This window comes from Piliocolobus tephrosceles, chromosome 10, assembly GCF_002776525.5.
Source record: "Piliocolobus tephrosceles isolate RC106 chromosome 10, ASM277652v3, whole genome shotgun sequence".
Classification (NCBI taxonomy): Eukaryota; Metazoa; Chordata; class Mammalia; order Primates; family Cercopithecidae; genus Piliocolobus; species Piliocolobus tephrosceles.
In genome coordinates, this window is record NC_045443.1 from 526,586 (window position 1) to 552,690 (window position 26,105).

The window sequence follows — 26,105 nt, forward strand, 5'->3', positions numbered from 1 at the left end:
AGTCTCACTACCAAATCAGACCTGGGAACCCCAGGCCCATCAGCTTCACCCATAAGCAAGGAGCCATTCCTAGCCCACTGGTCACCCAGAACGCGCCAGTACTTGGGAAATCCCTCTGGGGCTTCCCATAGAAATACAAAATTCCCTGAATGTGGGTTAGTGGTTGCAAAATTTGTCACTGCTGCGGGGATAGCAGAATTACCCCAGGCGGCTGGGAGAGAGGTGAATGAGAAGCTAGTGCTGACATAGTAAAGAGCCAGAGGTAATGCTCTCCCTACAATGCGCACACGTTTGTACCAGGACATTTTTAAAAAGAGAGCCTGTACTAGAAGGGGTTGGGTAAGGGATGGCTTAGGGAACCTCCCCCTGCCAGCAGAGTAGGAAAAAGACACCAGGCCAAGGCTGGGGAATCTCAAGACCACAGAACAGTTTGGTATTGACATCATCATCAACAAAGCTACTATTTATTAAGTTCTTGACACACATTATCTCTAATCCTTACGACGACCTTGAAAGGCGGGCACTATTATCTCGATTTGCAGGAGCGGTAACTGATGCTCTGAGAGCTTAAGTAACTTGTCCAAGATCACACAGAGGGTAAGCAGAGGGGCCAGAATCCAAACTCTCCTCCACCTGGTTCCAGCTTGTGCTCACATTTCTATAATGCCACATGACAACAGAAAGAGCCCTGGGATAGTCACGGGATAGTCACGTGTCTTTCTAGGTCTTAGTTTCTTACAGAGAGTCCTGAATGACCTCTAAGCGTCCTTCCAACTCCAGAATTCTATGCATCTATGGGACTCCCCAGAGGGGCCGTGAGCGCAGGAGATGGAAGTGTCCTCCTTCCAGGAGTGGGTGGGGTGGCACAAGAGCTCTCACCTCCCCCATTTTTGTAGCAGAGGTAGGGAAACCTCCAGACGTTGCCCAGCCCAATGATCTCCCCGGCCACTGACAGCACAAACTCCATCTTGTTGTTCCAGTGCCCCCGCTCCAGGGTGCCATCTTCCTCCTTCTTTTCCATGACTGGATACACTGGCTTTGTCTCTCCATTACTGGCTGTGCCTGAGGCCCTGCTATCCATCCCACCTGGAAAACAAGTGGGAGGCCCTGTTACTGTTGGGAACCCCAGAAGGAAACCCCTCCTCCTCCTTTTACCAACAAATCCACAAGGGGATGAATGCCCTGGAAGAGGCGACTGCTATGCCCTTCCCTGCAGACCACGTCCTCCTTAGCACTTCTCAGTGGTAGAAGCTGGGTGACAGCTACTGAACGTATATATCGCCTTCCTGCTCCAGGAAGAAAGTGTTGGTGCTGATGGACAGCGTCTGCTTCCGCTATGAGGCCCTCTTGGGTTGAGGCTTGTAGACATGGAGGAGTTCACGGGCCGCTGTGCTGTCTAAATTCTCCCTGCCGCCCTACAGTCAGCCTCACCCGGATTAGCACATGCTTCCGTCTCCTTACTCTATGCTGGGACACGTGGAAAGGATGGGATTTTACATGTCCTCAAAGCCACCAATTTCCCTTGCAGGAATTTACCCTGAGGAAATAATTGTGATTGTGAGTGAAAGGTGTAGCATGAGGATATTTGTTGTTTATAACAGCGAAAAATCAGAAAGTACATAAATTGTCAAAAATGGTAGATATGTTCATAAATTATGGCACATTCATATAATGGACTACTATATATAATCATTAAAACCTGTGTTACAGAAACAAGTGTATCGGCACAAAAGGATGCTCACAATATATAGTAAAACCCGGTACGTACAATATGACCATGCTTGACAGATATCTTAGAAAGTATTTATAGGCATTGACAGATTAGGATAGCCACCAAATGTTTTTCTTTCAGCAGCTGGGTTATAGGAACATTTCCTTATCTATATTTTCTACATTTACATCAAAAAATATGTTTTACTTTTGTAATATAAAAATAAAAGCCAGTTTAAAAAACAAATCCTGTCAAAGGACTGGGAGAGTTGAGGGGGACCAGGAATTGTGAATAAGATGAGGTGGTCTAAGTACTCCTTCTATGTCTCTCTGAAATCAGCAGAAGGGAGACATGAGCTATGTGCTCTTTTTCTTTTCTGGTGATGACAAATGGAGTCTGTGACAATAGAGAAGATGACATAAACTAAAAAGCCACAGTTTTAACCATTCACTGTCAGAAGTGGCCCATTCCAGACTATTGGGATTGAGGATGACTGGATGTGGCTCCCATTTGGTCAGCAACTACTATAGACTAGGCACTTCACATGCATTCATTTCATTTAATTCTCACAGCAACCCTGAGATGTAAGCATTATTACCTCCACTTTATAAATAAGGAAGTTGCAGCTCAGAGAGGTTCAATAATGTGACTGCTGCTGCCAGGTAGCTAGTAAATTGCACAGCCAGGACTTAAACCCACTCTGCCCCTGCTCTTTCAGTTCCAGCCCTTTGATTACAATAGCTGCCCAGGTTCACTGGCATATCTACTAAAAGCATCTTCTAATGACTCTGCCTTGATTTTGCAGAGTGGCCTCTTTTCTGGGGAAGCAGGCAGATGGACTTTTTTCTAACCCTCAAGCAAAGTTCATGTTAACAGAACTTTCTCAGCAGTAACCTCTTCTGGCCACAGACTCTCCTTTGGCTCTGACCCAGAAAGTCAGAGTCAGGGAACAGGCCGGGCGCGATGGCTCACGCCTGTAATCCCAGCACTTGGGAGGCTGAGGCGGGTGGATCACCTGAGGTCACGAGTTTGAGACCAGCCTGGTCAACATGGTGAAACCCCATCTCTACTAAAAGCAGGAGAATCGCTTGAAACCACGAGGCAGATGAAACCAGGTGCAGGGAGCTGGGATCACGCCACTGCACTCCAGCCTGGGCAACAAAGCGAGACTCCGTCTCAAAAAAAAAAAAAAAAAGAAAGAAAACAAAAAAGAAAGTCAGGGAACAGCAGGTATCTATGTTTATTTGATAAATGAGAGAATGAGCTCCTTTCTACAAAGGAGAAACTCAAGTAACTGGTCCCAAGAGGGCTCCCCAGTCCTTTTGGGAAGGTTGTCAAGGTACTGACTTTGCTGGAGGCCTCCCCTCCCTTTACCAGCGGATGGATCCCTCCCGGTGATGGAAAGCCTTCCCTTCTTCGCCCTCCCAGACTCTAGGAGAAACAGCAGCCCTTTCCTGGCTCCCTTAGCCCCATTAGAGCTGCTTCCCAGAGGTAGCATGTTGTGTCTGAAAGGCCATGAACTGTAGAGCCAGATGAGACCAGGTTCAAACATTAGTTTTTTCTCATACCAATGTCTGACTTCAGAGAAGTTAATGAATGACTCTGAGTCTTCGTTTGTTCATCTGTAAAAGTGGGGATGATTGATAGGATATACTTAGCTATAAGAATTAAATGAGGAAATATACATATATATATGCACTTAATAACAGGTACTCAAATTTTTGTTTTCTTTCAGTCCTGTCAAAGAGTTGATCATTGCTCTCTTTTCTCAGAGTTAAATCCAATTTTTCTTAGAGCTAAATCCAATTGCCTTTCCTCTCAATCTAGGGCTCTCTCTTTCCAAATCACATTGGTACTTAAGTCAACAGCCACCCAAGTTTCAGAAAGTCAAGAAAATAGCATATAATCTTGGCATCACACACATAAATGTCAGAAGCATATTTTCTAGGAGAGGGTGAGAAAAAAAGTCCTTTGGTTGTAAGTCCCATGGATCCCACCAACCTGCAGACTGAGACCCAGAAACAAAAAAAAAAAAAAAAAAAAGAGAGAAAACATTTCGAACCTTAGTGAAGTTGCTGCCAGAGGTCCAGTCAGGGAGAAGAATTATCTAAGGGGGAAGGGGAAGGTGCCGGCTATTTAAAGTGTGGTTCCAGAGCGCCTCTGTGGCACTGGTAATTCTAAACTTGGCCCAGCCCACATTCCGCCCTTGTGCCTCCCCCTCCACTTTTCTCTCCTCCCCTCCCTCGGCCACCGGGCGACCCGCACATGAGTGATTCCGCAGTCTGGGGAGTGTGCACACCCTGGCAGGTCGGGCCAGCTGCTGGTGAGCTTATGAAGCATGGTCTCTTCCCCAGAGCTCATGTGCGCTTCCCGCCTGGTGAGCTCAGGGTCTCTGTGGAGGGATCCTGCCTCCCACCCCTGTCTCTAACACAAGTGCTCCTATAAATCCATCAAGAATAGGTGTTCCTTTGGTCAGGTGCTGTGTAGATTAATTTAAAAGTATATTTATCTTACCGTTTTGCAGCTTGCAATGTGGAATGGACGATGATTTAGAACAAAGATACACAGATACAGAACTCTGAGATGTCAGAAAAACTTCCCAAACATACACAGACATTTATACACATAGAAGAAGTCTGAAAAAAATGTCACTAAATGGTTAATAGTAGTTACTTTTGTAGACTGGAACTGAAATCAGGAGATGGCAGTAAGGGAGATTTTTTCCCCACTTTATCAGTATTGTTTGGATTTTCAAATAGTATGCTATAATTTTAAAGTATTTTTTAAATCAATAGAGAAAAGGAAGTGCCAAAGTTTAAAATAAAGCAAAGCCCTAAAGCTGTCATAAGTGAAGGAGCTGGCAGTGAGCACGAGGTGCAGGTCATCCAGGGAGCTTCGTTTTTCTGCAGGAACAGCCCACAGAGGTGGCTGTGAGTGCAGTTCATTCAGCCTGGAGTCTAGGACAGGGCAGAGTCCCACCTCAGCCACGTGCCGAAGCACAGTGCATGCAGGGGAAACCTGCTTAGACTTTGACACCGGAGAGTGTGGGGTCTGAGTCCTACATATGTGACTGTCCAGCTTGAGATTTCAGGAGATGGTGACTCACTGTAAATAGCAGCTGTTATTCATCCTTAAGGGATTATTCACAGTGCGCAGGGAAGTCTTCTTGAAGGAGACAGGACTGAGAAACCCCTGAGCTAAGCTGGGCTCTGGCCAGACTGTGAGAATGAGTTAGGTAGGGGATGGGGCAATGAGCGAGTGAGGTGACAGAGAGGTGTGGAAAGAAAGATGAATCGAAGAGTCTACGGTAGTTTCCATTTCCTTCATCCCTCATCTAACTTAAGGGCATGGGGTAGGGGCAGGGGCACTCTGCGTGGCAATACCTGGAGAGCTTCCCAGAAGCTTCTTGGAAATCATTACTCTTATGTTTCAGCTGCCCCTGTTCCTCTCCCCTTTCAAGCTTTCATCTATCAGATCAAGCCGTGTAAAGCAATAAACCAAAAGGGTCCTGAGACAGCCCACAAACTCACGTAAAAAAAGACCATGTTCAAAGCAGTGCTATTGACTTCCATTTTTACTTATCCTTGAGTGGTACTTACTAATGGCCCACTACTCATTATAAACTTTGGCGTCTGTAATCTAAAATTACCAGATAACTGGTGTTTTCTCAGATACCATTCGGCCTTTGGCAATGTTGCACAGCCCCTTCTATGTCCTCATATATGCAAACGGTTGCAATTTCCAGTTTCCAGGAAAGACTGTCAGTGACAAGGACATCATCAGGCTTATCCTGAGTTGGTTGTAACTTGCTGCTCTTGTATTAAGGAATGCTGGCTTTACTTACCAACTCTTTTGTTTTTACATAACTGCTGCCATGTTACCACATGTTGACTCCTATTTTATTCCTCTCCAAATCTTTGTTATCCCCAATTTCTTTTTCCCCTGTAAAGTGGGAATGGCTATGGTAGGTTTTTTTGTCCTGCTTAGGTTGACAAAAGTTAAACAACAACAACAAAAAGCTTGAGAACCACTGGTAGATAAAGGTTGGTGACAGTCCCTCACAACTTCCTGTCTGGGGTTCCACACAAAACAGGCGTGACTAGCCTTGCATCTACCTCACGTTGCCATCATCCTTTGGTCTGCTGGGTGCAAAGTCAAGAAACCTGGAAACAAGTAACACCAGAATTAGTATTCAAGAGTTCTTACTCAAGAGACTGCATTCGTTTTAAGACTCACTAGAGATTGTTAGTGAGGATACTGAAGGCTGCGCTTCCCACAACAGGACTGTATAAAACAAAGTGAACCACGCAAAAAGCAGGCCTAGGAGGTCCTGGTTTGTACCAAGTTCATCCCAGGTATGTTTAAATGACAGTAGGCCATGATATGCTCTCCCAAAAATTGTTTGACTCTACTAGGAGTGGAATAAACATTTCTGAGCAACATCAAGGTGGCAAAGAAAGTGGTGGGTTCTCCTCTGGAGGCCTTTAAATTAAGAGATGTAGTTCTGTTTAACTGCAGGAGTCAGGAACCTGTTGACCTTTTGGATCCCTTTTTAAATATCACACTGAAAGAAAAGAAAACACACTGAAAGAAAAGTAGAACAGACTAAACAAATTATGGCTTGCTATAACTGAAATCATTCGAACAACAAAATGAGTAATGATAGTATGGGATTGTAGCCCAAAGAACAAAATTCACTAATAAGTTCATGCTGATACAAATAACCAATACGTTAATAAGTGGGAATGAAAGGACCATTCTTTCTTGCAGTTGAATTCCAATAAATAAATATAGAGGGATGCCGAGCATGGTGGCATGCACCTGTAAGCTCAGCTACTCAGGGAGGCTGAGGTGGGAGGATTACTTAAGCTCAGGAGTTTGAGGCAACACAGCAAGACCCCATCTCAAAGAAAAAGAAATCTTAATAAATGTAGAAGGAAAGAGAAAAATAGGAAATCACCACTAGACAAACACCACTATAATAATTGTTGCAGACAAGATCTACCAACGAACGCTAAAATTGGTGGGTGAAAGTTCAAGGAGGAACAGAATTTTTACAATTCCAAAGTGTCTCCCCCAAGATATATATTAACTACAAAGGGAAAAATCATAATTTTGAAGTAGAGAAGCCAGGCAGAAACCACCTTAACCAAATGACCGAGGTCAACACCACCAGTAATAAGACATCAATATCTATCTATATCATGAAGCATGGATATGATGTACTAAGAGGGACACAACATTTTTGTGATACTCTTGCCAAAAATGTGGTTCAATCACAAGAATCGTAAGACAAACCCAAAGTGAGGGGCATTTGACAAAATTACCGATCACTACTCTTCAAAAGTGTTAAAAGTGTCACGAAAGATAAGACAGACAAGAAAAGAAAGACTGAGGAAGTGTTTTAGGCTGCAGGAGACTAAGGGAAAGTAACAACTAAATGCAATGGGGGTCCTGAATGGGATCCTAGAGAGGATCCTGGAATAGAAAAGGACATGAATGTAAAAACTGGCGAAAGTTGCACAAGGTCTTTAATTTACTAGTACCCTATCAATGTTAATTCCCTCGTTCCAACAATTGTACTATGGCTGTGAAAGATGCTAACATTAGGGGAAGCTGAGTGAAAGATGGAAGCTCTCTGTACTATTTTTGCAATTTTTCTGTAAGTCTAAAATAAAGTTTTTTCGTTGTTTTTTTTTTTTTTTTTTTTTTTTTTTAAGATTTTCGTTTACACTCTATTACAGCCCAAGTACTTGACCCTGCTGTGAAAAGCTCTGGGATGTTACATGCAGAAACCAGAGGTGTCACTGAAAACTGTGAAGACTTTTCTGTTTGATCTCAGATGGAATAATTCACCTAAATTCTATAAGCTCCAATTTGTTTTCTTTTTTTTTTTTTGGTTTTGTTTTTGAGATAAGGGTCTCTACTCTATTGCCCAAGCTGAGTGCAATGGCACAATCATAGGTCACTGCAGCCTCAACCTCCTAAGCTCAAAGGATCCGCTCAACTCAGTCTCCCCAGTAACGTGGACTACTACCATGCCCAGCTAATTATTTTTTAATCTTTTATAGGGATAGGGTCTTGCTATGTTGCCCAGGCTGGTCTTAAACTCTCAGCCTCAAGCAATCCTGTCTCAGCCTCCCAAAGCACTGGGATTAGAGGCGTGAGCCACCACACCAGACCCAAGGTCTGAAAGAAACAAGACTTACGACAAAGAATATTAATAACACCAACCATTAGCATTACTAACGTTTGTTGTGCATTTCAAACGTGCCAGGCATGGTGCTAAGTGCTATACAGGCACCATTTCATTTTATCCTCAGAACAAACCTATGACACAAGAATTACTGACAAGATCATTTTAAAGATAGGAAAACAAAGCCTTAAAGATAATTAAATTACTTGCTAGGCCACATAAATGGTAGACCCAGGATTTGAACTCAGGTTTGTAGAATTCTAAAGTGCATTATTTATTTATAGCTACCATGCTCTCTATACTTTAAGTCTAGAGGTGGAGGAAAAAAGAGAAACACTAAAAAGCACAACTCTAGTACTGTTTATTTTGGCTATTGCTGGCCCGTGGGATTAAATATAACTTTCTCAGGAAAGAGGTGAACAATGAAAATGACAAGAAAAACGTTGCTTTCACTGAAAATCTCATCAGACCTGAAGAATACTTAAAAAATCTAATCAGAAGGCTCTCTTCCCATCCCAATGTGTTCCACAATTCTACTACTCTGCCCTCCCTATTAAGGAAAATCATACCTTTTGTCTTTAACTCTAGAAAAGTAGTTGCAGTTTTTTTCCAATTTCATCCTGTTTCTTCCAATCCGTTTCCCTGATTTCTTGTCCGACTCTCAGAGTACACAGTTTTCAACCCCTTATGTAACTAGTCTCAGTGGGAAGTTCTTGATGAACAGTTAGTGAGCAGGGGTTCTGAGGGAATGGAGACACCCTGACACCATCAAGCTGTGGTGAGGGATGAGGGCAGAGTGGCAACATTTAAAAAAAGCAACTTCAATCTCTGGACAGTCTTTTATCCTAAACATTTTTAAACACCACTGCAGGACGTTACTTGTGATGAGCAAAATCTATTGATGCATTGGTCATGCAGCTGACTGATGTGGAATGCAAAGTGTGGCCGGAATCTCCTCTCTCATGTCTCAGCCCTGAGAGAGGGAGGGAACCCAGAAGGGAAACACAACTGGTTTCCCATGACTGGGAAACATGACAGCTCTCATGTGTCCTGGTTTCCCCAAACAAGAAGAAACAGACAGGGCCTGCTCAAACTGTGTGGTGTCAATGCCCGTGAGCCAAAGACCATGAGGAACACACCTATAGTTAAACAAGTTGGGTTCGTTACTCATGGCAACAAGGAAGAGTGCACACAATGTAAACTGTGAGGTGTCTCAGTCAGAGGGTGTCACTGAGGACTTGTTATTGGATGCGTTTGTATTAGGTGATTCTGAGGAGGCTTCAGGAAGCAGGGCTTTGCTTTGGATTGGATGCTGTGAGGAAGCAGGAGTAATTTTAATATTGGGTTTCTTCATGGATTTTATCTAGAAAGCAGGAAGAACGAAGTGAAGCGAAAAGCTGTGATAGGTAAGGAAGGAGCAGTCACTTGTGTTAGGCAGCATAAGATGTTTGATCATTTGTGTGGGTTGGACAATGTTTACGTTGTTGTCTTTGTTCAGACATCATCATAGAGTGATCTTATTTGTGTCTGGATCCACCATGATCACAGAGTGGTCTTGCCTGACATTGATACGTGAGAACGAACACCAGAGCAGCTCCTAGCAATACAAAGCCTAATCGACAGTGTCAGTCCAATTCCCAGCTGTCAGGGGCTTCTTTTCTCTTTCTCAGCCATCATAGCCACATACACTTGGAGAAGTGAACTGACGTAACAGAAAGTGGTGACTGTAGTGGGAGGAAGGCACCTGTACCTGTTCTCAAGGCCTTGGCCATGGGTTTTCACCCCCTCTCACCTTTATTCTCCTCCTTCACACTAAGCCCAATCCCACCTTTCCCACTCTTGTTATATCTTACCCCTATTCCCTCCATTAAAAAAAAAAACATTTTTTTTTCCCTAGCATAGTTGGGCAATTTTCCTCCCAATTATTCCATAAGATTAAAATTTAAAATTTTCTGAATCAGAAACCCATGTTGGCTACCCCGGGAAACATTAAAGAAATTACCGATGTTTAATGCCCACTCCCGAAGAGAAGATTCTGATTTAATTGTTCTGAGGTGAAGCTTGAACATTGAGATTTTTTAAAAAGCTCTCTGGAAGTCTCTAAGAGGCAGCTAAATTTGAAAAGCTCTGTAGCCTAATTGCTGCTGTTAGCTAATTTCTTAGTCTATCCTCAGGGAAGATGTAGTACAGCTGGTCTTATATCTGAAACTCCTTTTCAAAGCCACTCTCAGCCTTCTCTTCTCCAAGATAAATAATCTGAAACCCTTTTATCTTTCCTAAGAGTTCTTCCTTCTCACCCCCACCCACTGTTTTCACTGCTCTCCTTTGGAAGCTCTCCAGGTTCTAAACATCCCTGTCAAGTACTGGTGTCCAAAGCTCCCTCGTGGCCCCTTTCCGCTGCCTGCCTGCTGGCTGCTAGTACTGCTCGTTTCCACAGCTCTGCAGTTTCCACCAATGGAGAAATTCAGCAACGGAGAGAGCTCTCCCTACATGTCAGACTAAGAGTTAGAAGCCTGAAGAAGGTCCCGCAGCCTGACTGTTGGACTAAGGTGGCCTTCCATAGAGTTCTGCTACATGGACAATGGAGAAGGAAAACTAAAGAAGGGGCATAAAAGAATGAGTTAGAGCAAAGTCCAGTGTGATGAAAAAAATGTATAACCTGGGAGGAAGAACTCCAAAATTCTAGTCCTGGATATGACCCGAATCAGCCACATCATCTCAGGCAATCCATGTTGCCTTTCTGGGACTCTGTTTTTCATGCATAAAACAAGAGAGTAAGACTGGGCCATCCCCAGGCTTCACGTCTGCTCTGAGTCTTCCACAGCTGATCTCAGGCTTGGAAAGAAAGAGACTGCTGGTCTGATCACCCCTCTTCTAACTGCTCTGGCCACAGCTCTTTCCTCAGCAACTCTAGTTATTCCAAGAGTTCTTATATTCCCAATTCCAACAGCCAATGATTATAGCTCAGACTCACACCTCTAAGTCTGTAAGCTTCTTGAAGACAGTAGAGTGCCATCTGCCATCTCCTGAATATAGAGTAAAGCCTAGGAGTGCTTAGCTCTCTCAGCAGATACTTTTAACCTCCAGGAATCAGACTTCCAAACAATAATGACCAGAATAATCGATATTCACTTTTCTTTTCTTTCTTTTTTTCGAGACAAAGTTTCGCTCTTTGTTGCCCAGGCTGGAGTGCAGTGGCATGATCTTGGCTCACTGCAATGTCTGCCTCCCGGGTTCAAGCGATTCTCCTGTCTCAGCTTCCCAAGTAGCTGGCATTACAGGAGCCTGCCACCACACCCGGCTAATTTTTGTATTTTTAGTAGAGACGAGGTTTCACCATGTTGGCCAGGTTGGTCTCGAACTCCTGACCTGGTGATCTGCCCACCTCAGCCTCCCAAAGTGTTGGGATTACAGGTGTGAGCCACTGCGCCTGGCCGATGCTCACTTTTCATCAACAATCATCCTTCCAAAACTGAGCACCACATAAAGTCATCCATATTTGCAGTCATGGCACACCCTAGGCACTTTCACATACATCTCTCATTTAGTCTTTATTGACAAGCCAGAAAGACTGGCATTATCACTATTTTATAGGTAAGAAATTGAGTTTCACAGACAGGAAAACTAAATTTCCCAAGATTCCAAAGCTATGAAGTGACACACGTAGGATCTGGACGTCTGTCTGCCCGGGCTCCTTCTGTTCCACTCAAGCAGATTTACCTTGCAGTTAATACAATGTAAGCTTTGGGGCCCCTCCGTTGCATGGGCGCCTTCCAATCCCCTGTACCTAGTTTTGAATTATTAATTTTGTGCCATTTTCCATAAAGAGGACACTCCGCGAATTGTCTAAGCTTCAATATCTACAAAATCTAGATCCGCCCCTGAACTCAGCTTTCCATGTAAACAGAAACACAACCATCTTGTTTAGTAATTTCTTTTTTTTTTTTTTTTTTTGAGACGGAGTCTTGCTGTGTCTCCTGGACTGGAGTGCAGTGGCCGGATCTCAGCTCACTGCAAGCTCCGCCTCCCGGGTTTCCGCCATTCTCCTGCCTCAGCCTCCCGAGTAGCTGGGACTACAGGCGCCGCCACCTCGCCCGGCTAGTTTTTTGTATTTTTAGTAGAGACGGGGTTTCACCGTGTTAGCCAGGATGGTCTCGATCTCCTGACCTCGTGATCCGCCCGTCTCGGCCCACTGCAAGCTCCGCCTCCCGGGTTCACGCCATTCTCCTGCCTCAGCCTCCCGAGTAGCTGGGACTACAGGCGCCGCCACCTCGCCCGGCTAGTTTTTTTGTATTTTTAGTAGAGACGGGGTTTCACCGTGTTAGCCAGGATGGTCTCGATCTCCTGACCTCGTGATCCGCCCGTCTCGGCCTCCCAAAGTGCTGGGATTACAGGCTTGAGCCACCGCGCCCGGCCTAGTAATTTCAATCTGAGGGTATTTTTCAAACACGAATTCAAGAGGAATCCTTGCCAGCTTCTGCGCTAGGAACCGACGCTGGTTCTTTGAAGAAATGGTAAGAGTATGGCTTTGCCTTGAGCCACGTGGCCGGGGTCACTCCCTGTTCCGTCTTCCCACTTCCTCTGTGCCCATGGTTCTCTTCTCCCACGCCGGGCTGTAGATTTCCTCTCTCCCTCACGGCAGGCCTTCCTGAGTCGGGCTTTAGCCTGTAGCGTGCCCTTCCATGCTCGTTTTCATAGATCACTTTATTCTGTACTCAATCTTTGGTAATGACTCTGTTCCACCCCTCCTGCTGCTTCTCTTGGTTTGCACTTTGGACCGGAACCTGCTGCTGCTTTGGGATTGAGCCTCAGCTGCTTTCTGTAGCCAAAAAAGCAGTGCTGCTGTGACGTTGAAAGGGGGAAGAAGGGGGTTGTTGTCTACTTCATTTTCTGGTAGGTAGGCTCTAATACTGAAATTCACATTTCATTCCAACTTCTGTAACCTCTATATTTATCCATCAGAATATTCTAACACTATCTACCATTCCTTCCCTGTACCTTGACCTTAGTTATCAGATCTCTCTTCTTTAGACTTTACATGTATAAAATTTCCCTCTTTTGTCCCCTCTTTGCAAACCAGAGAGGGTGCAGATCCAACTTTGGAAAAACACAGTTTAGCAAAGAAATAGCTTGGGAACTGAGGCTTTCAGGTGAACTCAGCACACCATTTCTTTCTCACTCTGTCCTGTCCACTTGTCATCTCCTAGAGCTTTAATACCTCCCGCTATAACCATCTGACAAATGAGAAAAATCTTGACTCAGTCACAATTTACCACACAATGGTAACTTAATTCATAATATTAGAAAACCAGGATAGAACTAGGCAATCTATACATATTTCCAAAATACATTTTTTTTTGTGCAGGCCATCTTTTACAAATGTGTAGATACTATCCTAGTAGTAACAGAAGCATAGAAAAGTTGATGTTAGGATACCTGAGAATCTTAGGGCTATGTAATTCTAAGACATGACTTAAGATGTGTATGTATTAATCCACAGAACCTACAGCAATTAGAACATTCAACATTTTCCAAACAAGAACTGCAAAACAAACACACAGAGCTAGCACGGATCCATGCCCTTGCCGCGTTGTAAACGAATCTGAAGAGTCACCTGTCAATAGCAGCGATGGCAATACCATTACCTTGGAAAGAAATCATTGCTTCCTAGTTGACAAACTTGGGATGAAATACTTTAAAACTCTGAATTCTGCTTTCGGTTTCTTCTCTTGGCTCCTATGTTTTCATACCACACGTACCACCAATTTACAAAACCCCCAATGCATCCATCCCTAGGAACAAAATGGAAATTCTTGTGATGCACAGGAAAAGACAAATTTCAATGATGAGGAAATCCTCACGTTTCCATTTCTGGATGGAAATTACACCAATTTTTGCTGACACCTTCCAAAAGCACAGGCTGTAGAAGAAAAATGTATGGAGAGGAAACAAATTCATAAAGATACTTAACACTGTGAATGCTACAAATTTTAAAATTCAAAATCTGATTCTTTCAGAGAGAATTGTAATTTGAAGACTAAGAGAATGCTTTGTAAAGATATTAAAAGGGATATGAACCATTTGGAGGGTGTTCAGAGGAGAATCAGTAGTTAAGGAACCCAGAACACAGTTGACAAGATTTGGAGATTTCTATTTTCCTAAGAAGTAAATTTGTTCTACTGAATGCAGGATATTGGCCAAAGGGCAGTTATAAAGACTTCAAACTGCAGCAGTCTTATAAAATGTTAGCCCAAGTGTAAAAAGTTACCGCATTTCTTCTCATGAGCATTAAAAAAGAAAGACATTACACTTACCTTTTTTGATTTAACTTGAATAGGAAAGTATGGATACAGCGACTTTTATAGGTTGGTGCAAAACTAACTGTGGTCTTTGCGATTGACTGTGATTACTTTTGCACCAGCCTATATTAAGCCTAAGGAAGTTCGCTTATGCTCTCAGGCACTTCAGTCTTTGTATGACGCAGCACATTCTGTGTGAGGACAGCAGACAAACTCAGAGGTGGCCTCCCGCAATCCCTGCCTCCCCAGGTGCTCACATCCTTCTGTGATTGTCTCTTGGCATGGGCAGGACCTGGGACTTGCTCCTCGCCAATGGAATAGGGCAATGGTGGCAGGATGTATGTGATTATACATACACGTTTACGTTACGTAAGACTGTAACCTGGTCTTGCTAGCTTTGAGAAAGCAAGTAGCCATGTTGGGAAAGCGCAGAGGCCAAGGGACCGAAGCTGGCCTCTGGCCAGTGGCCAACCAAAATCTAAGGCCCTTATTCCGATGACCCAAAAGGAACTAAAGGCGGCCAACAACCACATGAGCTTAGAAGTAGATTCTTCCTCACACTTCAGATATGACACAGCCTTGAACACCACTGTGATGACAGCCTTGTGAGGACACCCTACCTGAAGCAGGGTACCAGCCAAGTTGTGCCCTGACTTCTGACACAGCAATTGTGAGGCAATACATGTGTGTTGCTTTCAGCTGCTAAGTCTGTGGTAATACTGTTATGCAGCAGTAGATAACAAATACAGTAAATACTGAACGTATACACATTTGTAAAGTGTGTTTGCATATTAGAGGTTTTGGAATGACTATATGTACACATGCATAGACATGCAAACCATTTAAGAAACTTAAGAAATGTAGTCAACAGAGCAATAAAGAAACTTGGCATTCTTTACACCAATCAATTCAAGATGTAACAAAGATTTAATATAAAGAATAAAAGTTTTAAGCAAAATCATGGAGGTATTTTTATTATCTTGTAGTAGGGAAGGTCATTCTAAGCACATCAGGAAAACCAGGAATTATAAAATCAAAAAGATTAAGTTTACATCATAAAACTTAACTTTTATAACAAAAAAAAAACTATAAATAAGGTTAAAAGACTAATAACATGGTCAAAAATTTGCAACACAAAACAAAGAAATAATGTCCTCAATATACATAGCTCTTAAACATCATTAAGATTCAGTATAATGCAAAACTATACAGCCATTAAAAACAATACAAATCTATATCTATGGTCATGTACAAATGTTCTCAGTATTAAGTGAAAGAAGCAAGTTACAAAGCAGTACATAGAGTGTGGTCTCATTTACGCAAAGGTGTACATAGTTGTATAGAAGCATATGTAAATATGCACGGAGTTGTCTGAAAGTAAATCTTAACTGGTCATTTTGGGATATTTTTTCTTTCTTTTTAAAATGTGCATGCGCTATTTGTTTTTTAAAAAAAGAAATATATTTTCCAAAAGAAGTTTTAGAAATGTTTGTGTACCTATGAAGCAAAAGTCCATTTATTTGGCAGATAAGTTAATCAGACAGCAAAACCTCTAGTGAAGAAACACCAATGAGAAAGATAAAGGAAAATAACTTCAAGGATGGAATCAACATCAATACGTGCAATCATTACTGAAGACATTATCTCAGGGAAAATGCTCCTAAGATACCTTCCAGCACTATTCATTTATGAGCTAAAGGGGGAAAAAAGCAGACTGGAGATGTTTTAAAATAACCTGGGGAGAGAATGGGAGGCCATTTTGAATATGATATTAAATGTAGAAAAGAAAAAATAATAGAATGGTCTATTAAGTTCCATTATCAAATTAATGATCTTTGTCTTACTGGTGATAGATGCATTCACTGTATGGATGGGAGTCATAAGTATGAAAATATGTAAAACATACTTATTATACATAATCCTTAAAACTCATTGTCTCTCATAATGCATTTAGAACTACGGTTCTCAATACTGGCTGCAGAAAAACAAAATCCTGATGTTTAGGTCTAGAAAAGGCAACTCTAGAGAGACTCAGATTAATGGCCACCTAGGGCTGGGAGTAGAAACAGGGATTGAACAAATAGACATGAAGTTTCTTTGTGGGTGATGGAAACATTCTGAAGTTTGTATGATGTGGTAAGGGTTGCACAATTCTTTAAATTTGCTAAAATCATGTATTATGGTATGTAGATTACGCCTCCATAAAGCTGTACAAAAAAACATTGATGCTTGGGCTCCCTGTGAGATACTTGCAATTAGATTGGTCTAGGATGGGAGCAACAGGTTCGGTTTGTTTTTGAGGCAGAGTCTCCCTCTGAAACCTAGGCTGGAGTGCAGTGGTGTGACCTCGGCTCATTGCAACCTCCGCCTCTACTGGGTTCAATTGATTCTCGTGCCTCAGCCTCCCGAGTAGCTAGGATTACAGGCAGGCACTACCATGCCCAGCTAAATTTTTATTTTTAGTAGAGACGAGGTTTCACCATGTTGGCCAGGCTGGTCTTGAACTCCTGACCTCAAGCAATCCGCCCACCTGGGAACACCTCAAACTGTACAAATGGAATTCTATGTTCATTGTGAACTCTGTCTTGCTGGGGTGATTATAGACATGTATAGTTCCACCTTTCAGAGCTGTAGGTTAAAAGCTAAAAGGGTATTTTGAATATATATTTAAGATGGATATGAAGTAAGTTGGAATTGTCCAGAGAAGCCCAATGAGGAAAGTGAAGGGATTCAAAGTTAGAGCACATAAGAAAAAAAAAAGATATTAAACCAGAGGAGTTGGGGACGAGAGGTGTAGTAGTAGAGATGACTGCTATCCTCAAATGCTATAAGGTTGCCTAACAGAGATGCAACTGAACTAGTTTTTCATATGCTCAACTAGGATTGATGAGGCTACAGGAAGATAGACTTCAGGTCTTTATAAGGAAGATCTTCACAATAATCCTGTTCTGTGTGTTGTGTCAGATCCTGGAGATATATTCTACAGTGACTATGTTCTAGTGGTCCTCAAACTTTGCAAGCATCACAGTCACCTTCAGGGCTTGTTAAAATGCAGGTTGCTGGCCTCATTCCCAGAGTTTAGGGCCTCATAGTTTGCATTTCTAATGAATTCCCAGATGATGGTGATGCTGTCCATGCAGAAGCCATACTCTGAGGACCGGTGTCTAGTCTAAACGCTATTAGAGGACAAGAAAGGACATCTAATTCAGATTAGATGGAGAGAGTAACCTGAAGGACTTCTCAGAGGAATTTGGGGATGAGCTGAATTTTGAAGAATGAGAAAGTAGTAAGGAGAAAAGGCAGATGAGGTTATGGCAGTCCAAACAGAGAACAAAAGGGGAGCAATAATGTATAGGAAGGAATGAAGGCATGAAACAGCATTCCTTCATTATCTGCTGAATGTTTATGCATAGTATTGTTCTAGTTGCTGCGTATGGAGAGATAAAGGAAACAAAACCTAGGCTCTCATGGAACTTTTACACAAATATGCCATATACGGCAAAGTCCCCTAATGGAATAGAACAGGCCATTGCAAGAGAAAACATGGGGCCTCTAAAGAGGTAGCATTTCAACAAGAAGAAAAAGAGAACAGGAAAAGAGGTTCAAGGGAAAATACATAGGAGTTGAGCTCTCCTGTTCAATACAGAGCTTGAAATTACATGCTAATGAAAGACGCGGAAGATAGAGGGCTGACTGATAGAACAAGGTCTCTAAGGAGTTACAATGGGATAGGATTCACTGATCAGCTCATTCACCTGTACTTTCATAGTGATGACCACAGGACAGACCCCTCTCCTGGGACAGATGAGGACGACGATACAGATAACTGAGGAAGAAGCTTAGCAGCTCTCCTGTTAGCTTCAATCTACAGGTTAGGAGGGGAGGCCTCTGCAGAGGCAGCAGAGGTGACAGGCTATTTGACAAGAGGTGAAAATCCGAAATAGTCTTTAAGAATGGAAGAGGCTGCTGGACCGCCAGGGCTGCTAAACCGCTTCAAGCGCCTGCCTACTTGAGTCAATCTGTGGTGCTACCAACCAATGGTATATACTCAGCAGTATGCAGCAGCCCATGAAAGCAAAGAAGTCAGATAGCCAAACTGATCCAGGGATAAGTTTCTGCAGAGCCAGAGTGACAGGCCACAGAGTCTATGCTAAATGGGGAAGCGGTAAAGCCAGAGTAAACTGACAAACGGGGAGGGGGGGCGGGGGGAAGGTTGGTTAAGGAACTGGAGGCTTCTTGAGGTCAAAGAGTAAGTATACTGTATACTGAGAGGAAGAAATTAAAGGACATTAAAATCATAGAATAAATTAGATTCTACATTTCAGAAAATAAATTTCTGATGAGTCCAAAGTGCTGACTTAAAATTGATTTGCTAAATGGAGTGAAAATGACTAGTGGGGATGGAGTTCCAGAAATTAAGGTCATCCATGACTAATGAAACTGCCCAGAATGATGGCAGCACTGGGGAAAGAGACGCCCATCAACCATCCAAGTCCCTTCCATAAACGAAGAGGAGTGACCAGAGATGACAGTGAGGAGGACAGATGGTGCAGCTGAACAGCAGAAGCCTCAGAATAGAAGAACAATGGTGTAGCAACCGCAATCAAGAATACAGGGGCAGCAGACCCTGTAATCCATCCACTTACTAGCAGTAAAGTGAGAAAACGAACTCTCTCCACTCGAAATAGTCCTAAGGTACGTATGGCTGAGGGAGAGTCCATTTCCAGTTAATGAAAAAGCCGAAAAGCGAATTTACAAAGGAATAGAGAATGAAAATCTCTGTAATGCAAAGAACTGGCAAGGACGGCAGCAATGGTAAAACGAATTGAGGAAAACAGGTAACAATTTGAGGCCTGATGACTGGATGGGCTTATTTCAGATGGCAGCAATGCATTATAGGGATGAGAAGCGAAGGGAATCAAACCAGTCTCTCAATGTTTCAACTAACTCTGGAATGAGATGCTTCTATGACAAAACAAGTCCTGGGAAGTGACCAAGGTGAGATGAATTTGAATTGTTATTCCAGGTTCCAGAGAGAACATGAATGATTTGCTGTTTTGTGTCTCAATGAAGTTTAGCCCCAATTAGAGATGGTAGGGCTAGGTCAGAAAGACTAAAGCTGCCAGTACCCAGGTGGTCTACTGGTCTCAACAGAGCAGCATCATTTGCAGAGGGAAGGGGCCCACAGATGACTGAACGGTTAGGCTAGGTTTGTCAAAATGTGTCTAACACTCTCACCTTACCTCCACGGAGTTCAGCACTGAATGGAATAGAGAGATGCAGATATGCTAGCCCCACGGCAAAAGGGAAAGTGCTTGAAAATGCCGGAAAATTCAGACCCCAGCAGAGGGAAGACTATAGGCAAGCTCCAATACACGTTAGTGACCAATACTTAGATTTTTCCAAGAGATAGTCAGGACAGATACTGTATGTTCTGTCCTCAGGAGTGCCGAATCCATTTTTCTCTCATTAAATGGGGATTTGGACTATACAGCCTCTGTTGTCGTCTTTAAATTCTATAACCTTTTTAGGAAGAAACATCCTTAGAAATCATCTATGTCTTACCCTGTCAAGGGGAGGGGCTGTAACTTGTTTCTTTGTGACTAACTTGCGTATAGTAGGAAACCAAGGTCCACAATAGATAAGCAACTAACACAAGGGGCCAAACACAGAGCTAAAACCCAGATTATTTTCTTCCTAAACCCAGTGTTCTTTACATCATGTAATTCTAAGGTTCTCACCTGGGCTTCTGAAAACCTTTTTTGAAACTAAAGAAAATTCTGATTTCATCCTATGTCCCTGACAACTTCCAAAGGGCTCCTTAACACAAGGTGGGACCACTGAGCCATTTCTAAAGCTTCTTCTTGTGGTGTCTTTTTCCCCCCACGGACAAGATACATAACCTAGCTCCAGAGATAAGGCTAGGGAAAAATTCTGCCTAATAAAGAAATTTCATGGATCTTTAAGGAAAGATTAAATCAAGTCTTTCTTCCTACCAAGGTAGAAATACACTTCAAGAACAAACAAGTGAGAAGGAGTGAAGAGAGTGAAATTCCAAAATCACTGTAGTTTATTTACATAATATAGTATTTGATTGCATTCTTTTGTACTGTTCCCTACTTTTATAATGTGCAAAATGTTTCACTATGTTCCAATTAATGGTTGAGCTTTAAATGAAAATATTCTGGATCTTTCATTTATTGGTATCAACCACAATGTCAAGAACCCCAAGAAATACTTGATCTAAACTGGGAGGGTCCAACACAATTTTTTTTTTTTTTTAATGGACTTGCCACCTTAAGAAACTTCAAGTGTAGTATCTTTTTGTTGGCAAGAAAATTATTTCCCAGGAGGTAATCACATTTCCCTCCCCGCCCCTGCTCTTTCCACCAACTCTCCTCCTAACATACACATATAGAGTTACACATTTCATGAAACTGTTTTGAGACCAAGTTCACAGCAAGCAGAGTCTCAACATTTTCAGAAATGATCTGTCCATATCTGCATAAGCTGGGATCCTTGGCAATGGGGAAAAGGTGCCATTTGCTTCTCTCAAGTAACTTGGGGTCTGAATTGGTTAAGAAGCCAAAGAGAAGAGGAAAGCATTTCCTTGTTTTCCCTATTAATGGTTTGTTGCAAAGGGATAAACTTCTCAAGAACCAAAGGTGAGGAAATGTGTTGGTCACCACTGGATTCTTGCTGGAAACAGAAGGCAGGTGAAATCTTCAGGAATCACTTCACACTCCAAAAACACTATTCTCAGCAATGATAATAGGCTAATCACACCACCGATCAAATTATTTCAGCTCAGTTCTTTATTTTGCAGTTAGAGACCAAATGAAATTAGAAACTGCTTTGGCACAGGTTAAAGGTGGCTCCCATATACTCACTAGTTTTCCTCAGGATTATCAATACTCATTACCAAAATGTACTTTTACTTAGTTACCATTTAAAGTTGCCACCAATGTAAATGACAGGGGGTAGGGGTGGGTGTTGGTGTGGGGAACCTGAGCATACACATAATTTTTAAATCTTTTAGATGTAATGCAATCAACTATATCTAATATTCTTTCAGAAAACAGAAGAAACACAAAACATGCTCAAAGATCAAGAAATCAAGTTATGCTTTTCATAAGGCACCACCAATTACCCTGATAAATTGTAAATAAATATGTAAGGGAATAATCAATAGGGAGTCTTGAGGTTTACAAGACATTCCTGTTTAGACCACTTGGAGTACTGCAAAAGAAAAAACAAGCAAGATACAGCTTGAATAACCCATCATATCCTTGCCCAGCGCACATCATTTGTTGCATAGTGGTGACTGGATATGATCCAGGGCAAGAGAAGACCAAAATTCAAAACAATACATTAACATCCATTCTTCCTCACACTACAGGATGAGATACCACTTGGGGCATTCATATCCAAAGAAGTAATGGTATGATTTTTTTTAAAAAAAAAAAAAAGGAATTTCAAAAGGAGTATTTAAGGACCTGCTGTAAAAGCACCTTCTACACACACATGAAGCTAATCCACATGTGAAACTTTATCAAATCTGGTTATATGTGGGACTTCAACAGCTCAATTTTTCCACCATTTAAACTTTTCAAATCCCACTCCATACTGTCACTTTCTCCCTTAAAAAGTGGATGATCCCATCCTTTGAAAGAGAGGCTTTCTCAGTTTTTCTTTTCATTCTCCTACTGTTAAGTGCTGGCTGATATTCACACAATTGTACTACAGAATTGAAATACTGACAAGCAAGTAGTTTCTTTACATGCACTGAATTGCATCCAGAATCCAAAAATTAAGAAGCACAAAAAGACATTTTTTGGACACTTACTAAAGACAAAAGTAGAGAAGAACAGAAGTAAAGCACAGGTAAAATCATATGCTAATCTTACAGCTCCGCCTTTCTCCTTTCTTTAAAAAAAAAAAAAAAAAAAGGAGGGAGAGAGAGAGATGGGGTCTCACTGCTGCTCAGGTAGGACTCAAATTCCTACCTTCAAGCAATCTTCCCACTTCAGCCTCCTGACTACACTGCACTGGAGCACACCTGGCTGCCATGTTTTTTATTACGAAAGTACACTGTGGGCAATGACAGGTTTAATGTTTGCCTTTTCAGTTATTCAGAGTATGACATGCAATAATTCATAATTTTACTGAGGCACAAATTTGAGCCATGCAGGCAAAGCTGGTGTGCAGCAGCCTAGTGAGGAAGTCCCGCATCTACCATCAACATGGCCTTGCTGCAGTACGTATCAGGAAGCAAAATAAACATCTGTGGAAGGAAAATCTCCTGTCTTCTCCCCCAGCTAGAAAGCTAACTACTAGTACTGTATTTGTACTTCTAAACTTGGGGATGTGCACAGTTGTAATGACTTAGCTTTTAAGAATACCAAAGGCCTACCATTTTTCCATTTTTCTTTCTATAACCTTTGCCAAGGTTAAAATACTAATGATGAAGAATTGCAACTTCAGTTGCAGTTTAGAGGAGATAAGAAGGGTAGAAAGACATTTTAAATCATGTCTTGATACAAAATATTACAATACAGAAGAGAGCACGCTGTAAATAATTTTCTCTAAGTGAAAATAATGCTTTGTATTAGAACACCAACATTTCTTTAAATAGATCAATCTTGTTTCGTTAATTCCAAAACTGCAGATTTGTGTATTTTTTTGTTTTGCCATTAATTTCTCCCTTCTGTTCTTCTCAGCCTTGGTCTAAACCTGTGGTCAAGTCATACCAAATCCTCCATGACTTTCAAGTAAACAGAGAAAATGCCACAGTATCAATGAAAAGACATATTTAAGTTTCAAAACGTCAGAAGGTAACAGGAAGCCAGTCATACTTTCTCAGCATCCTCATGACTCTCCACCGATGGTGGAATCGTTAATGGATGATTAGGAAGGAAAAATAAAAATTGTAAATGTATTCCGGGCATCTATCACTTAAAATTACATTCAATTTTTAACCCACAAGTATCTGAAGACTTTTACAAAGACGATCAAAAGGCAAAAAAAATTTTGTGCTTTCTTGTATAACATCAACCAGAGGAAATTCTAATTGATAATCGTTAGTTTGGCAAAAGGAAAACTTATGAAATCGGTTAATTAGTTACCTTGCAATGTCCACTGAAATCTTGGATCATACACAAACTTACTTGAGATGAGACCTCAAGACACATGCACAGCAACACTAACCAACCTCTGGACAAGTCAAAACACTCAAAAGGTTATACAGTATTAAAGAAAGAATGAATAAAAAGTAGGTAACAGAGAAAACATTTACAGAAATTGCATTTTATAAGAAAACATGTTTCTTTTTTGTTTGTTTGTTTTTTTTTGTAAGATGCCTTTTGAGTTAAATCTCATACCCACCCAAACTGTAACTGGACAGTACATTTCACTTCTAGTTACTAGAAGACAGTTCTTTAAAAGAGACGGGGGCAAAAAGGGAAAAGGAGACTATAAGCCGTTGCTAGGTCCACCCCAATCCCCCCCTTTAAAAGGAAAACTGATGAATTTAAGTCAAACCACAGATTTTTTTTAAACCAAAATAAACACACCAGACAGTGATGACAAAACACTATTTTTAGTCTTTTTTTTTTTTTTTTGTCCTTTAAAAAAAATTAGTCCCCTTCTAATAAGAGTTTACATACAGCTTACCTAAAACCTTAAGAACAGAGAACACGACAGGAGGGAAGAGGACACAGCACCATAGTTTCAAACATTCATACGCAAAAGAAAAAACAGCCAGCACAGACTAGAGTGAGACCAAGTTGCCCAGCAGACAGGAACAAGTCCCAGCATACAGAGGACATATAATTATCTATATGAACAAAAGCAAAACGGAAGATCTGGTCAGGCTGGGATGGAGAAGGGAGTGCTAGCTCCTTGACTACAAGGAAGGAATGGGATTTTTTTTTTAAAGCAAAAAAGAAAAAGCAAGCCCCCAAATGGATTTTTGATGTTGAAACTCTGTCATATGCTGCTGGTAACAGTAAATATATATATTTATATATTCATATATGTATATTAAAAAAGGAAAAATAATCTATTTATAGAACAGTCAGTAGTCAGAGACATTTAGAAAAAAGTAAAAACAAGTCCTTTTTTTTTTTCTTTTTAAAAATGGATTTACTAAAACAACTTCATCACCCAGAGGTACTACAACCCCGCATCCTCTGATGAAGCCATGGTGTTATTCAACAGCATCTGCTGTGGGCCGTAGTTAGAAATTGCCAGTGTTGGAAACAGCAGACATTGGGGTCAGGGCTGCAAGGCAAAAAGCTGTTATCTGCTGGTCTTGCTCATGGCCATGCCTGAAGCCTGGTGTCTGGAATACTTGTGAATGAAGTTTTCCCCGAAAAGCATGCATCACTGTGGCTCAGTAAGATAGTATGACTGGTCATCGTCGTCATCGTCTTCTCTTTTTTTTTGGCAGAGGCCTGAATCCATGTACCTGCTCTTCCCTAAAATGCAGACCCAAGACAGCAAGACTTTTCAATGCCAAAAAACGGCTCCTTGCCTTGTAGTAGGTTCTTCTCCCCCAGAATCCAATCTAGCCAGATTTCTCATCTAGATGACATCCTCATCCTTACAAAGATAAGGTGACCTGCCCCAGCTGGTGAGAGATTCTCCTATTTGGGGTGTTCTTCTAGCCCAAACAAGCACAAATAGCTGATGTCAATAGACTGTGATACCATTCCTTGACGTCTAACAGAAATAACTTTGGCCCTGTTACTCCTAGTTGTATCTTTAGGGCATTAAGTACCAGGTAACAGTGGAAGGAAAGTGGTACTCCAATCCCTCTCCAACTATCCCAATGAAGGCGATCCAAGCAATTAGCACCTTCAGTTGGTGCTGCTCCTAAGTTGTAAGTCTCTAACTACTATCAGCTGGACAAAAGCCACATCCTACATGCCCTGTTAGCACACCAATGTATTAATACTAACCAGCCACCCTAGAGCTCAATCAAGCACCTGGCCTTAATGCAGTAAACCACACTCAAAGGAGACATGAACTATTGGCTGCTGTACCAAAGAAGACACCCTCTGCACAGATATGTTGACAGAGAATGTCACCCCCAGAGTCCATGCAAAGAGGAAGCCAGCACTAAGAGGACTTTCTCTGAAGGCCATTCATCTTTGGAAGCAACACTCCAAGTGGATATAAACCACTCTACGTGATGACTAAGGTCTCAATGTGGTCCATTTCCCCCCATGTCCCAAACTAACCAAGCATCTGCTAACTGGTCTCTTTCAGATCCTCCACTGGTAGTTTGTAGCTCATTATGAAGGAAGGAGGTGGCGCTGGACCTGGGCTAACTGGCCCCTGCTTCTTTGCACAGTTTATACAGATGTAATCTTCATTTTCAGCCATTTCTGGAGATACACCCACACAAACTTGATGAAACCACTCATCACAGCCACCATCACATTGTACCCAGTCTACCTGTAGGAAACAAGATTGGGGAATGTTTAGGTTACATAAACATTAAGCCTAGAATAAAAGCAAACCAAAGAGCTTTCTTGGCTTAAATGATAGCAAACAACTGGGATGTCTAGAGATAGGCAATGACTTCTTATGGGGTTATTTTTTAAAGAAAGAAGCTGAGAAGTTAATACCCCAAAATTATATTTTACCATAGCGTGTCCACAAAATTAGGCCTCTTAGGTACTCCATTACCTCATGAATACCTGGGGCTCCTTGTGAGGCAGAAACATGTTTGAGAAAAATTTGACAAAAAGGGAACTTCTAATAGAGCAGCCAAGTAGTTTTAGCTAATATTAACAATTTCTAGGCTCTAAGACAATGCAATTATCAATCAAGAAAGGAAGAGTACAACAATGTGAAGGCAATCCTGTGTATTAGCTTTATTTCAAAGAGATAA

The 26,105-nt window shown here is 41.8% G+C and overlaps 1 protein-coding gene and 1 pseudogene across 1 annotated transcript in view; both read right to left on the reverse strand.

Annotated features, from left to right (window-relative positions):
• Positions 1 to 466: 466 nt before the first annotated feature.
• On the reverse strand, positions 467 to 25,582 carry LOC113219814 (annotated as a pseudogene).
• The window catches only part of KDM5A (lysine demethylase 5A), a 90,448-nt gene continuing 88,677 nt past the window's right edge, over positions 24,335 to 26,105 (reverse strand). The window contains exon 28 of the mRNA XM_023182961.1: positions 24,335 to 25,666. Within this exon, the coding sequence (XP_023038729.1) occupies positions 25,460 to 25,666 (207 nt within the window). The 3' untranslated portion in view covers positions 24,335 to 25,459. The remainder of the gene's footprint in view (positions 25,667 to 26,105) is intronic.